Below are 15,566 nucleotides of genomic sequence, written 5' to 3' on the forward strand. Positions count from 1 at the left end.
TGAACACTCTCAAGGTTCGTATACAGACAACATAAATACCCAAGCAAGTAGCAGGGGGGACAGCGGCCGATGTAACTCAGTTGGAAGAGCACCGGACGCGATATTCGGAGGTCGTGGGTTCGGTTCCCACCATCGGCACGTTGTTTTTTCTTCTACATCGTGTTTAATTATCTTTCCCCTAAACAGATTACATTACTAATTTCTGTGCTTATCCAAGTAAACATTAAAAAAAAAAGACATAAAGTACCATCCCCAACGCTTTCCTTGGCCTCGCCGACTGTTGGCTTTTTTCCTTCATGTATTATAACGAGTACCCTCATTTCCCCTTAATTGATCTGCTTGTAGCTTACGGGGGTCTCGGTTCTGGCAGTCTTGAAGCCATAGGTAGCGTAAGAGGGTTCTAGCACAGCTGTCGCCCTCGCTCTTGATCACGTTCTACGTGACGCTGGCGGTAACAAAGGACGTTCCACGTTCGCCGCTATGGCTGAGGGTGGCGCTGGTGAACACTCTCAAGGTTCGTATACAGACAACATAAATACCCAAGCTGGGACGTTAAACCCCACAAACCATAAATACCCAAGCAAGTAGCAGGGGGGACAGTGGCCGATGTAGCTCAGTTGGAAGAGCACCGGACGCGATATTCGGAGGCCGTGGGTTCGGTTCCCACCATCGGCACGTAGTTTTTTCTTCTACATTGTGTTTAATTATCTTTCCCCTAAACAGATTACATTACTAATTTCTGTGCTTATCCAAGTAAACATTAAAAAAAGACATAAAGTACCATCCCCAACGCTTTCCTTCGCCTCGCCGACTGTTGGCTTTTTTCCTTCATGTATTATAACGAGTACCCTCATTTCCCCTTAATTGATCTGCTTGTAGCTTACGGGGGTCTCGGTTCTGGCAGTCTTGAAGCCATAGGTAGCGTAAGAGGGTTCTAGCACAGCTGTCGCCCTCGCTCTTGATCACGTTCTACGTGACGCTGGCGGTAACAAAGGACGTTCCACGTTCGCCGCTATGGCTGAGGGTGGCGCTGGTGAACACTCTCAAGGTTCGTATACAGACAACATAAATACCCAAGCAAGTAGCAGGGGGGACAGCGGCCGATGTAGCTCAGTTGGAAGAGCACCGGACGCGATATTCGGAGGTCGTGGGTTCGGTTCCCACCATCGGCACGTTGTTTTTTCTTCTACATTGTGTTTAATTATCTTTCCCCTAAACAGATTACATTACTAATTTCTGTGCTTATCCAAGTAAACATTAAAAAAAAGACATAAAGTACCATCCCCAACGCTTTCCTTGGCCTCGCCGACTGTTGGCTTTTTTCCTTCATGTATTATAACGAGTACCCTCATTTCCCCTTAATTGATCTGCTTGTAGCTTACGGGGGTCTCGGTTCTGGCAGTCTTGAAGCCATAGGTAGCGTAAGAGGGTTCTAGCACAGCTGTCGCCCTCACTCTTGATCACGTTCTACGTGACGCTGGCGGTAACAAAGGACGTTCCACGTTCGCCGCTATGGCTGAGGGTGGCGCTGGTGAACACTCTCAAGGTTCGTATACAGACAACATAAATACCCAAGCAAGTAGCAGGGGGGACAGCGGCCGATGTAGCTCAGTTGGAAGAGCACCGGACGCGATATTCGGAGGTCGTGGGTTCGGTTCCCACCATCGGCACGTTGTTTTTTCTTCTACATTGTGTTTAATTATCTTTCCCCTAAACAGATTACATTACTAATTTCTGTGCTTATCCAAGTAAACATTAAAAAAAAGACATAAAGTACCATCCCCAACGCTTTCCTTGGCCTCGCCGACTGTTGGCTTTTTTCCTTCATGTATTATAACGAGTACCCTCATTTCCCCTTAATTGATCTGCTTGTAGCTTACGGGGGTCTCGGTTCTGGCAGTCTTGAAGCCATAGGTAGCGTAAGAGGGTTCTAGCACAGCTGTCGCCCTCGCTCTTGATCACGTTCTACGTGACGCTGGCGGTAACAAAGGACGTTCCACGTTCGCCGCTATGGCTGAGGGTGGCGCTGGTGAACACTCTCAAGGTTCGTATACAGACAACATAAATACCCAAGCAAGTAGCAGGGGGGACAGCGGCCGATGTAGCTCAGTTGGAAGAGCACCGGACGCGATATTCGGAGGTCGTGGGTTCGGTTCCCACCATCGGCACGTTGTTTTTTCTTCTACATTGTGTTTAATTATCTTTCCCCTAAACAGATTACATTACTAATTTCTGTGCTTATCCAAGTAAACATTAAAAAAAAAGACATAAAGTACCATCCCCAACGCTTTCCTTGGCCTCGCCGACTGTTGGCTTTTTTCCTTCATGTATTATAACGAGTACCCTCATTTCCCCTTAATTGATCTGCTTGTAGCTTACGGGGGTCTCGGTTCTGGCAGTCTTGAAGCCATAGGTAGCGTAAGAGGGTTCTAGCACAGCTGTCGCCCTCGCTCTTGATCACGTTCTACGTGACGCTGGCGGTAACAAAGGACGTTCCACGTTCGCCGCTATGGCTGAGGGTGGCGCTGGTGAACACTCTCAAGGTTCGTATACAGACAACATAAATACCCAAGCAAGTAGCAGCGGGGACAGCGGCCGATGTAGCTCAGTTGGAAGAGCACCGGACGCGATATTCGGAGGTCGTGGGTTCGGTTCCCACCATCGGCACGTTGTTTTTTCTTCTACATTGTGTTTAATTATCTTTCCCCTAAACAGATTACATTACTAATTTCTGTGCTTATCCAAGTAAACATTAAAAAAAAAGACATAAAGTACCATCCCCAACGCTTTCCTTGGCCTCGCCGACTGTTGGCTTTTTTCCTTCATGTATTATAACGAGTACCCTCATTTCCCCTTAATTGATCTGCTTGTAGCTTACGGGGGTCTCGGTTCTGGCAGTCTTGAAGCCATAGGTAGCGTAAGAGGGTTCTAGCACAGCTGTCGCCCTCGCTCTTGATCACGTTCTACGTGACGCTGGCGGTAACAAAGGACGTTCCACGTTCGCCGCTATGGCTGAGGGTGGCGCTGGTGAACACTCTCAAGGTTCGTATACAGACAACATAAATACCCAAGCAAGTAGCAGGGGGGACAGCGGCCGATGTAGCTCAGTTGGAAGAGCACCGGACGCGATATTCGGAGGTCGTGGGTTTGGTTCCCACCATCGGCACGTTGTTTTTTCTTCTACATTGTGTTTAATTATCTTTCCCCTAAACAGATTACATTACTAATTTCTGTGCTTATGCAAGTAAACATTAAAAAAAAGACATAAAGTACCATCCCCAACGCTTTCCTTGGCCTCGCCGACTGTTGGCTTTTTTCCTTCATATATATATATATATATATATATATATATATATATATATATATATATATATATATATATATATATATATATATATATATATATATATATATATATATAATGATGTTGACCAGGTATTGGACACAGGACAGCACACAGGTCTTTTTGACGCAGTATTAAGGTGTGTTAATCTATAGACGCACTATATTTGCCACCTCAACATATTAATAGTTTGCTTATTTAGGACAGGTTTCTCGTTCTCAAAAATCGCCTTGAAGCAAATTGCATACTGTTTAGTTATTCAGGCGTGCATACGATGCAAGATTCATTTATATTTTATGACGTGAAAGTGTGCGTCACCCTTACCTGACACTAACACTCTTATGCTGCTACCGTACCCCTCTCATTCTTGATTACAGTGCTCCTTCCGACGATTTTCCCAAGCTGATCGATATGATATCGGTCTCCGTTCGCCTTCTCCAAGCTTCTTCACTCCATTCCTTCCTTTTCCTTTCCTCCCGTTCTCGGCAGCGATATTAAGTACAGGTGCGGCCAAATAATACGGAGTACGCTCGGCGATAAGAGTTTTCGTCACGCGTTCTCTATACTCCGTTTCATACATCAAGTGCAACACTGCCAAAGCTACAGCTCTTGTTTGCGCTCTCCGCATCCGCGATGAAAAATAATGCCTGCTCTTGACGAGAGGAAATAATAGTTATTTTGTCTGCAAGCTTAATACATCCTACATTTGGCATCAGCTTCATAAATAGCACCTTTTTAGGGAGAAAGGATCGGATTCGGTGAATTTGTATGTTTTTTTTAATGTCGTTTTCGTTCGTGTCGCATTTTCACTACCCGCAAACTTGCCAGCTGTGCCACTAGATGGCGCTGGCTGTGCCCTCCGCGCTGCGCATCTCTTTTTGAGAAAATGGTTCTTTGGTACGCATTTTTTTATAAGATCCGCACTGCGATGATGTCTAGGCATGCGAAGCAAGTTGTTGCAAACGTGTATGCTCGGATAGAGCCCGTTTCCGCAGGAACCACTCGGCCACAAAACGAGCGCGTAGTGATACGCCTCCTTTTTTTTTTTTCTTGAGGACTACTTGCGTAGCTTTCGCTGCGTTGCACCTGATGTATGAAACGGAGTATAGCGAATGCTAGAAAGATGTACCTCATGCGTATGTTAGCACGTGCCACTGGTCAGCTCGCATATGAACCCAAGTGATCACCTCTACGGGAAGCGTGAGAAAATGTCGAACATAGAAGCGTTCTCCGTAATATTTTGGCCTGACCTGTACATCTGCGGGGTGGGCGGCAAACATTCTCGTCCGTCAAGGCACGCGTGAGCAACAATACCTGTGCTGCCTGATTATGGAACGGTAGCAGCGTGCTTAGCAAATGTGAGAAATATTTCCTTAAACAATTAACGTACATTTGCGAGGTAAAAGCAATATTGTGCGCTGTGAGACACGCCACATTGGAAGGCCCCGAATTAATAATATCGGTCGCCTGCAGTGCATAAGGCCTCTAAAGACGTGCTATAACATTTCGGTACTGTGTCGGTTTTTGCACTTATCTCCACTGGATGACAAGCAGGTGGACTGCAACTGGTACACCTAGAGCGCAGTCCAACGAACAAGAATAAAATAAGACGACAAGGTTCGTGCGTTAACTTGCAACTAATATTTTTTTCCTTCGGTAACATCAACGTTTAAGTAGAGCACAATCACCACCTCACATAAATTAAAGCGACTGAGTGCACGTTAAACACAGTCGGCACTTCTTTCACAAACAGCTGAAACGGAATAAGCGAATACATGAGCACACTCTCTTCCAGGTCCACATAATGTATACCTTTCAAAGCAATATAAATGTATGATTGTCGTCGACTTTTGTGCAGTAAGAAGCAACATGGCGGCGTGATCGAGCGTCCATGGTGTGTCGTCGAGAGTGACAATTAGTACTCATATAATCCGTCGAAAAGCTGAATCCAAACACGTAATAAGAAACACTCGCGGGCATAAAAGTCAAACCGTAAAAGGAACTACAATTTGGTATTGTGTCTAAATGTGTTGTTTAATTAAAACAATGTGGCAAGACCCTTCACGACGTATTTTTATGCCCAGGTTCGTTTAGTTCACCCCCCCCTTCCCCCCCCCCCCCCCAAAAAAAAAGTAGTTTGGCTAAGGTATGACGAATGTCCACTGCGTTTTGGCACTGGTGAATTATGACACCATTTTACACGCATAGGAGGAAAGCGAATAGATAGCACAAATTTCTTTCCTATATAACATAGATATTTTACGTATACAACGGTTAAACCACGAGAGGGATTTTTTACTGACCTACTCGTTTCACAGGAGGCAAGCGCGGCCGCAAATACGTTTTTTTTTTTCATCCCCTTTATTTTATCACCCGAGAAAACAGCCTTCAAACGAAGATAAAACGAATATTCCTCAAATATACATCTTCTAGCCACTCTACTTGGAGATCTATCTTGAACTGTATAAGCAGGAAAGTTAATTTAACATCACCAATTTAGGTAGTTTCGAAATAGTACCACATGTTTTCTAGTGTGGCCAAAAATAATTTTCATTGTGCCCTGGGCGCCGGTATCAATTTAAATCCCACACCACGTGCACGTAACAAACCTTAAATCCCAACTACAAATATGATTACATCTTTCCTCTATATGTACATCATGAGGCGTTGCATTATACACGTGTAAGGCGCATATTGCTTGCATGGCTGAGAGCATGACCTATGTGAATGTGCTTTTCCGTGTTAAATAGTGAACCTCCCTTCGAGTGTTTGCATATATCTGCGAAGGTTTAAGTTGAGAAGAGGCGACCGTTTTACCTGAACTGAGCGGCAGAAAGGCCCAGCAGTCCCAGGAGGACGCTTACGCCCAGGGGACCCATGGCTGGCGTCGCAGCGATTGCAGGCTCTTGTACGAGAGACGGGGCGGGTAGCTGGCTGGCTTCAAGGAACGACTCTCGGCTGCCGTTACCGCGCTACCTAGTCTCCCTGCTCGGCTTGCAGGCCCCTTAAGTTATCGACAGTCGCTGTCGTCACCACTTTTCCGAAAGCACTGACGCTGAGCACTACAGCGTCGAAAACACTCCACCACAGCACCAAGGCAGCACTTCTGAATCTCGTGGTTTTACGTACCTTACGCGCGAAGCGCCAACGAAGTGCAAGAAAAAAACGGTACGAAACCCATGGGGCGCCCAGCAAAGTTTTAGTCCAGCCTCGCGATCTGGCAGATAAGGGGCCTTTATTTTCTTCCGCTCTTCTTTTTTGCGGCTTCTGCCGTAAACAAGTGGTTAACCTTCTGTTTTCTTTACGTGCGTTATGCTTTTTATTATACAAAAAAAATGATCCCTTATCCCTCTCCGTACCCGCCTTCTACAAACGTTGGTCAAGACACAAACGTTGGTCAACCGGAAGTGTACAGCCTGTGGCAGATAGGAGCAAGCTAGGACGGAGTGATAAGGAAGCCTTGGAAATCTAGAGAGGTTTAGCCAAACCGATTATCATCTTAGCCACGCTGGAGTGTTGTGATGAGTGAGAAGGAAAATCGAGTAAGAAAGAGGCCCGCGTAGCATGCGCGCGTCCCCAGTGAGAAGATCAGTTTTTCATAGGGAGGGTAAAACGAATTGGCCGTCATATCGCCGGTCCAACACATCATCTTCAGTCTCTCTCATCGCCTTAGTTGGGAACTCCATAAACCAAACAAGCATCACCTTCATACTGAGGGTGGCTTTATATTTCTTGGTAAAGGCTTCATGAGCCCTCTGAGGCGCGTTATACAAAACTGAATTCGACTTATTATATATACACCGGGTGTCCCAGCTAAGTGTTACCAAGGTTCTAAAAGATACGGTGACCCACAGCCCAGTCAAATCACTGAGCAGTTGTTCAGAAATTAGTTATTTTTTAATTATTGGCTTGAAAGAAAAAGTGCAGATACAAAAGTTGTCGATCTTCTCGAAAAACGGCTAGCTACGTTGTTTCCATCAAAGTGACGTTTACGTAAAAAGTTTTTGCCAGCCAAAATACTATTCCTGGCGCAATAAAAAAAAAAAAAAACCTTCGTGACAGCGCTCTCACTTTAAAGCCTCGAGATGCCTCCTAGATAGAAAAATCCGCATTTCTGGGCCGTGCTCTCTAGGATGAAGCTGGTTGTACGCACTTGGCGAATGATTTAAAGTAACAGCTGGCCGCGTGAGAGCAATTTTTTAAGGCCTATAAGTAGGGCGGCGTAAGTCGTAGCGAGAGGGAAACAACGTACAACGTTTATGGTGACACTTTTTCTCTCAAGACAATAATAAAGGACGACGCAAAGAAACTTTCTTCAGATCTTGCTGTCTCGTGTATGAAACTGCAGGACTGCCAAGATGATTTGGAAAAACAGATGTAGAAGGAACAATTTAATCTTCTATAGAATTCAGGATAGCTTGAAATAATCATGGGCTGACTCCGAGCAGAAAGCAATTTCTTTCTGCTCGCAACAACTGAACGTCACAATTGGCCCTGAAGTCGTTGAAAGGGCGCACAGAATTGGTAATTTTTCCCAAATGAAACAGAGACCACTGATTGTAAAATTCTCATCGCTTAAAGATAAACAATGGGTGCTATCTGTGGCCTCAAAGCTGAAAGGAACAAATTTTGCACTAAGTGAAGACTACTCAAGAAAAGTACGACTTGATAGGCAAAAACTATTTCAGTTTGCTCAGACGCGTGGAGGCGAATTCAAGATTAACTTCAACAAATTGAAAATGCGTAACCAAACTTTTATTTACAACAGTCAAACAGACACTGTGGATCTATTTGCTTCGTAGCCATTACAGAATGCACCCTCCTGCAAAATAAGAATAAGTAATGCTGATGACCTAGTGTCTATTACAGTAAACTGTCGCAGTCTAAAAAATAAAACGATAGAATTCGCTTCACTCTTCGAATCATTGAAGCCGCATGTTGTCTTTGGAACGGAATCTTGGCTGGACGATACAATCAATGGCAACGAAATCTTTCCGCGCAATTATGTCGTTTATAGACAAGACGGCAACGTGCACGGCGGTGGTGTATTTGTTCCTATCCATGACACTATACTTAGCATGCCGATAGACATTGAAACCGAATTCTGTGAAACAGTGTGGTGCAAAATCCTTCTAAAAAAACGGTACCTCTCTTGCAGTTTGTTCGTTTTACAGATCACCCGCTTCTAGCAATCCCCAACCTCTGAGTTGAGCAATATACTGTTAAGCTTACAAACAACATATATAATACTTACTGGCAATTTTAACCTGCCGAACATTGACTGATCCTCATTAAAGCCTGTACTAAACAATGCATTCCTACTGTACACTGTTTTTCAGGAAATGGTTACTGCGCATTCTCTCCTACAGTTTGTTAACACGCCGACTCGGACGAGCGGTACTACCGCAAATGTACTGGACTTATTTTTCTACAATGACCGTGATCTTATATCAAATATTGTCGCATTGCCCGGGATCAGTGATCATGATGTTGTTGTCACTAAGTTATCTTGTTCAGCCCAAACCTGCCGCCGTTCAGGACCACGCAAGGTGTTCTTTCACGAAAAAGGCGACTACGCCTCACTGTCGACCAAACTTAATGTCGACCACTGTCGACATTATTTCTGTCAAATGTACGTCCCATTCTTGAGTACGCTTGCAGTACTTGGGATCCGTCCACTTAGTGCAACATTGCAGAACTTGAACGCGTACAGGCACATGCTGCTCGCTTTGTGTCAGGTAATTATGACTTTTCGAAAAGATCTCTCGATATTTCCAAAAACCTGGGGTGGCCGCTGCTTGAAACGAGAAGAAAATACCTGCGCTTGTCGATTTTTTATAATATCATTTACTCTAGAACAGGCATCTATAAAGATATGTATCTAAAGGAACCAATATATGTATCTGCACGAAGGGACAATTCCCGAAAAGTGCATGAATATGCTTGCCGGATAAACGTATTTAAGAACAACTTCTTCCCTAAGACAGTACATGAGTGGAATGGTTTACCTGAAGAAATTGTTTCCGGGACCCATTCGTCTTTTATCCAGGACCTGAAGAATATTCTTTTTAATTGGTTTTAGCATTGCTTTCAACTTCACATGTCTGTATTTCCGGTGACCTCTAGTGTGATGCACATATATAGACAACTACTTGTATACGTATCATTTTATTTTTCACTGCTCGTTTCATGCCTTTCAATTTACAGCTGAATTTGTATTATGTCATCTGTGCACTCATATTGTTTTTTTTTCTTTCCTCCTACACTAATGCCTGCAAGGGCGCTGTAGGTATGTAAATAAATAAATTAAAAAAGCTAATTAGGCTCTAGTATTTATTTAACTTTGGTGAACGAAAAAATGCTACAGATTAGCGTAGGTATATGAACAGCACTGAATTGGTTACACTGGGCTCGGGCCCTCCCCACTTTTTAAAACCTTGGGTACATTTGGCTTTCACACACGTGTGTGTGTGTGTGTGTGTGTGTGTGTGTGTGTGTGTGTGTGTGTGTGTGTGTGTGTGTGTGTGTGTGTGTGTGTGTGTGTGTGTGTGTGTGTGTGTGTGTGTGTGTGTGTGTGTGTGTGTGTGTGTGTGTGTGTGTGTGTGTGTGTGTGTGTGTGTGTGTGCGTGCGTGCGTGCGTGCGTGCGTGCGTGCGTGCGTGCGTGCGTGCGTGCGTGCGTGCGTGCGTGCGTGCGTGCGTGCGTGCGTGCGTGCGTGCGTGCGTGCGTGCGTGCGTGCGTGCGTGTGTGTGTGTGTGTGTGTGTGTGTGTGTGTGTGTGTGTGTGTGTGTGTGTGTGTGTGTGTGTGTGTGTGTGTGTGTGTGTGTGTGTGTGTGTGTGTGTGTGTGTGTGTGTGTGTGTGTGTGTGTGTGTGTGTGTGTGTGTGTGTGTGTGTGTGTGTGTGTGTGTGTGTGTGTGTGTGTGTGTGTGTGTGTGTGTGTGTGTGTGTGTGTGTGTGTGTGTGTGTGTGTGTGTGTGTGTGTGTGTGTGTGTGTGTGTGTGTGTGTGTGTGTGTGTGTGTGTGTGTGTGTGTGTGTGTGTGTGTGTGTGTGTGTGTGTGTGTGTGTGTGTGTGTGTGTGTGTGTGTGTGTGTGTGTGTGTGTGTGTGTGTGTGTGTGTGTGTGTGTGTGTGTGTGTGTGTGTGTGTGTGTGTGTGTGTGTGTGTGTGTGTGTGTGTGTGTGTGTGTGTGTGTGTGTGTGTGTGTGTGTGTGTGTGTGTGTGTGTGTGTGTGTGTGTGTGTGTGTGTGTGTGTGTGTGTGTGTGTGTGTGTGTGTGTGTGTGTGTGTGTGTGTGTGTGTGTGTGTGTGTGTGTGTGTGTGTGTGTGTGTGTGTGTGTGTGTGTGTGTGTGTGTGTGTGTGTGTGTGTGTGTGTGTGTGTGTGTGTGTGTGTGTGTGTGTGTGTGTGTGTGTGTGTGTGTGTGTGTGTGTGTGTGTGTGTGTGTGTGTGTGTGTGTGTGTGTGTGTGTGTGTGTGTGTGTGTGTGTGTGTGTGTGTGTGTGTGTGTGTGTGTGTGTGTGTGTGTGTGTGTGTGTGTGTGTGTGTGTGTGTGTGTGTGTGTGTGTACACGTGGGGAAGCGGAATGGGAGAAACTCTGAAAGCTTTTCCAGTGACATTATATAGACAACATGCTATGAGACGGGAGACGCATGCCGCATTGATTGAGGGTTCGTTTTCTTGTTGCACCTGCACCTGTCAGCTACAGAATCGCGCCACGTGTGGCTTCGCTAGAGCGCGGTCCCTCTTGCCTCGACATACGACACTACAGGTGACATCGTGAAAGCGCTGCGCATTCCACTGTGAATTGCTTTAGTTGAGCCTGCTATTAATTCGAAAAGCTTCAGAACAAGTCACTTATTCCCCAGCTGCACCTGTGGGGGGCAATGTTCGGGGGTTTTCGGCTGTTGTATCGTTGGGTGTCGTAAAATAACACGCCTGTAAAGCATCAGCCTTTCCCGGACCGCTGCTCCCACCCGTACATGCTGAGGAAATGCGTCTACCAGCGGTGTGCTCGACAGCCGACTGTTTTCCAAATGACGTGCGGGATGACCAGGATTTGTCACTCCGAGACCAACAACTTTTTCGAAACTAGAAACCGATATTTTTGTTATTAATATCCATCTACAATTCTCCAGTTACAAGCAGGCGCCTAAGTGCACTGTTTAAAAAATAGCCATTAAAGTTTCGCTAACCAGATTGCTTGTTCACTTAACATCCGGTTATGACGGCCAATGGGGTGTGCAGCAAAACTTTGCATTTATGCCTTGAAAATATTTAGTTTAAAAATATCTGCCAGGCTTTGTTGAAACTATCTGGATAATGTGTGAAGCCGCATCATACAGCAGGGGAGGCCCAGCCAGCCAAACACGCCCGGCCACGTTACAGTAATAGATCCTCAGTGGTTCCAACTCTCGTTACTCGAACTTCTTGTTCATTCGAAGTCAACGGAAACTACAGTTAAAAGCCTCCCGTCAACTCCTACTACGCGAAATGGGAAGAAAATTTCGTTCTCGTTCGAGTACAAATTACATAAAATTGACCGCTGCTGCTGCCGCCTCTGAAGCATGCGCTATTGCAAATCTGTGCATTAAATGCTTCCATAGAACCTGATTTCATCGATTTTTTATAGAACTAACTGCATTTGATTTCGTAGGCACGTGCTTTTAATGCAACAAAATTACTAAGTAGGTCCCTTTACGAGAAAATCCGGTGGCGTGCGTGCGCTCGCAAGATGGTCCTAATACTTCTGCGGGGTAAAAATAACTTTGTCATCAAGCAGCCGTATAACGCACACAGCGAGCCGAGATCCACGACGCATCCCTAGACGCATTAAGACCCATCCGCAACCAAGGTTACCACCAGTTCAAACTGCTAACGCATGTCGGTCGTCTATGCTATAAGCGGCACTGACGGGCCTCCATCTGGCGGCAGTTTTCCGAGTGGCAGTTTTCTGTAAATCGTTTCGGGTGCTATCATTCGATTTCTCGGTGAATACAGCGTACATCTGCTACTCAATTTAGAAGCTCGCCACAGGGATTGGTACGGGTTATATATATACGTACAACTAAACGCTTTCCCTGACTTTCATATCAAAACTGTGAAGCAACCGTTCAGCGCAAAGCGTTCCGCGGGCGGTTCCATGCGCCATCGTATATAGTACATCTGTTAGCTAAGCACGAGGCTAGCTCACGACAGGGATCCGAACGGATGTCACATACACTATCGGGGACATAAGTTATCAGGACGCATCATGAGGTATCGAAACCCATAGCTTCGGTATTAGCCGGTGTCTAGAGAGCACACTTATCGAGGTGAAAGTCGGACTCGCGTGCTGTGACGTGGGCTAGTGAAATTAAGTGATCGTCAATTGGCGCGGCAACTGCACGCAAGAATTCTTCCGCGGATGCCCAGATCTCCTTGGTCTCTAAATATTCCAAACATCCGGATGGTATCACATCCCTTCTCCATATAAACAAAAAAAAAAAAAAAAAGCTGCTGGTCAGTGTTCATTATACATGAACGCTTGTAAAGCGTGTTCTTGAAAGCGGACAAGGTGGTCTACCGTTGAGCATACTTTTTTGAAATCACATTGGTCTATATCAAGAAGTTAGCGGGATTCCAGAGCGAACATTAACATCGTATTTAGTATACGCTCTCAAAAGATTTGGGAATGCAACTCGTGAAAGCTACGGGTCTAGAGGGGAGGCTGCTGGCTCTACGGGTTTCAGGAATGACACTATAACAGCTTTCTTTTTTCCGAACGCAAAGAATTTTCACCGAATATCATATTTTGATAAAGAAATATAAATTGCCCCAACAGCTGGTTCTGAGAGATCGGCAAGCGTATCACAATGCATTTTATCGGGGCCAGGTGCACTCTATTTACCGATTGAGAGCACATGCTGGATTTTTGAAGTGTAATTATTTTATGTAAGACTCGTTCAAGCCTCCACTTCTAGGAAGTTTTTTTTTTTTTCGACTGTTTTTTTTTTATTATTTCAGAGAAAAGTCTGTGTGATGAACTGAGCCATAGAAACTCCTAAAGAATGTTTCCCAGTGTCTTCAGCTGTAAAAACAAAAGTAATTTTAAACGGGGAGAAGCTGTCAGTAAGTTTACCAACTTGCTCCCACATTTTTTTATACGCGAAGGACTTGTTAATGGATGGTACATACCTCTGTCACGATTCTTTTTTTCCACTGCTATGAAATTAGCTTTCGCCTTTTTCAAATTTATAAATTTTCATGAGTTAAGTATGTTCGAAAAATTCCCCGGACCTTATTTTGTTCCCTTTTTGCCTACCTGCACTCCCGTGTGTACGATGTCTTTTGATTTTATCGCAGGTGTGCAGTGCACGGACGCCACAGACGCCAAAGAGGTTTCCATCGCTCTGGCGATCTCCCGATGTCGAGTGTCGCACCGTGCTCAACGACTCGAGGAACTCCGTGCACATCTTTGCCAAGGGGTAAGTGTGCGCGCCGGCGGCCGCCATCATCGGCAAGCTCGAGCTCCAAAACCGCGGCCGCACCATCCGCATCACGTGGTTCCCGGTGCACGCGGGCAAGTGTGCATCCTCACCGAATAACAACGAGAACGTTCCCGATAGTGATGTTCCGAGTGGTCGTTCGAAACCAAAGGACCGAGTGACCAGTTACGAGGAAGTTACGAAGTGTTACCGCCTAGCTCGGCGGACAATACCGCCTCCTCACCCGGCACTAATCGGGAGAAGGTCGTCATCCTAAGGTAAATGCAGACCTAGTCACTCCTTTCCCCGGCAGTGCTACACGTCCTTCACCCAGACATCGACGCGAGTGGTGTGTGCAGTGCATGTGAAGTGGGTCCGGCGGACCAATGACACATCACGTGGAACGCTAAGTTCCCGACTAAAGCTACTTCCAAGAAATACCCGTCCGAACTTCAAAGTCCTGTGCTAAGTACAGACAAGGACAGTAAACTATGGGCCGTCCAGCAGGCCCGGGGTGCGCTCGAAAAGCACAAGCCTCACGACCCACAATAAACGGGCCGAAATGGGGAAATGCAGAGTTGGGCACAACCCCAGGTCGACGCTTGGCCAGCGTCAAGACGCATTAAACCATCGTTTTCAGGCTTTTCATTAAAGTCATACTTACCTACCTACCTACAACTCCTGATGACTCTGGTACGGCCAAGCGTGCCAAGGCAGCGATAGAGGTAGTGAACATTTTGTTGATTGCGTCGATTCTGAGAAGAAATCAACAAAATGCTATCAAGACTAGTTTCAGACAGTAAAAGTTCCCAGTCGGCTAAGGGAAGCTTCTACTGAAGTGGCTATGTCGAAACGGCTGATGGCGATTGTCGTTATAATTACAAGTAGATGATCGTTTCCATACAGATTCTCTAAAACATCCAATTTAATATGGTTAAAAACAGAACGTTAACGAAAGTATCAGTCTAAGCAGCTCATTTTCCCAGTGCTTGGTGAGCAGTACTTAGTTTTTCCTGCATCCAGCAGGCAGATATTGCACAGAATACAACCTTCTAAAATGCTGCTTCTGGTGTCAGTTTGTTCACTACACTAGAAAGGGGATCGTGGGCATTAAAATCTCCAAATAGCAAAGAAGGTTCTGGTATATGTCATGTTAATGGGCGTGCAAGTGTAATTGGAAAAGCCACAACCGCCGTATTTTTGCGTAAAAAAGGTGCCATGCATTTACCCGAACCATTCGCTTGAATCGTGGACACTGTGCTTGCCCCTGCCGAAGCGAGATGTGCACAACAGTCTTGCAGTGAGACTGCTATTCCTTTTCGGCGATGTCACGAGCAGCCAGCCGCGACAACTTTAAAGAAACCTGAATTCTTAAGTGCTACGTATATCCGTGGTCGCCTCGTTTGGCAGTTCAGATCCATCGGCTCGCTGCGGCGCCTATAGATGGCGAAACAGCACTCACAAAATGGCGACGCTCAATGTACCCCCGTGTTCTCGTCTCTAATCGCGCAGAACACAAACGCGCCCACGTACTACTTGTGACGAGGTCGGTGGTTGTCATGCCAGCGCCTCCTTTCTAACGATCAAGAACCGAGAGAGAGGAGTCAGTTCAACGATATAGCTATGCGTGAAAAAATAGAACAGGCTTCGACTACACGTATACATGTCTCTCTCAAATTCTATACATCATCCATAGCGTGAACCCAAAATACCTCAATAGCTGCGCTCAAATTTTGCATTGCGAGTACAGTAACCGTCGGCAA

At 45.6% G+C, this 15,566-nt stretch overlaps 1 protein-coding gene and 1 long non-coding RNA gene across 2 annotated transcripts in view; one reads left to right on the forward strand and one right to left on the reverse strand.

Annotated features, from left to right (window-relative positions):
* The window catches only part of LOC146203292 (lysosomal aspartic protease-like), a 32,374-nt gene extending 23,312 nt beyond the window's left edge, over positions 1 to 9,062 (reverse strand). Inside the window, exons 1-2 of the mRNA XM_084587521.1 lie at positions 9,008 to 9,062; positions 6,161 to 6,248 (exon numbers count right to left, since the gene is read on the reverse strand). Coding sequence (XP_084443647.1) covers positions 6,161 to 6,248; positions 9,008 to 9,062 — 143 coding nt within the window. The remainder of the gene's footprint in view (positions 1 to 6,160; positions 6,249 to 9,007) is intronic.
* The window catches only part of LOC146203291 (uncharacterized), a 431,396-nt gene that overhangs the window by 303,266 nt on the left and 112,564 nt on the right, over positions 1 to 15,566 (forward strand). The window lies entirely within an intron of this gene.

The sequence above is a fragment of the Amblyomma maculatum genome, chromosome 1 (assembly GCF_055883805.1).
Source record: "Amblyomma maculatum isolate TAMU_Amacu chromosome 1, ASM5588380v1, whole genome shotgun sequence".
Taxonomy (NCBI): domain Eukaryota; kingdom Metazoa; phylum Arthropoda; class Arachnida; order Ixodida; family Ixodidae; genus Amblyomma; species Amblyomma maculatum.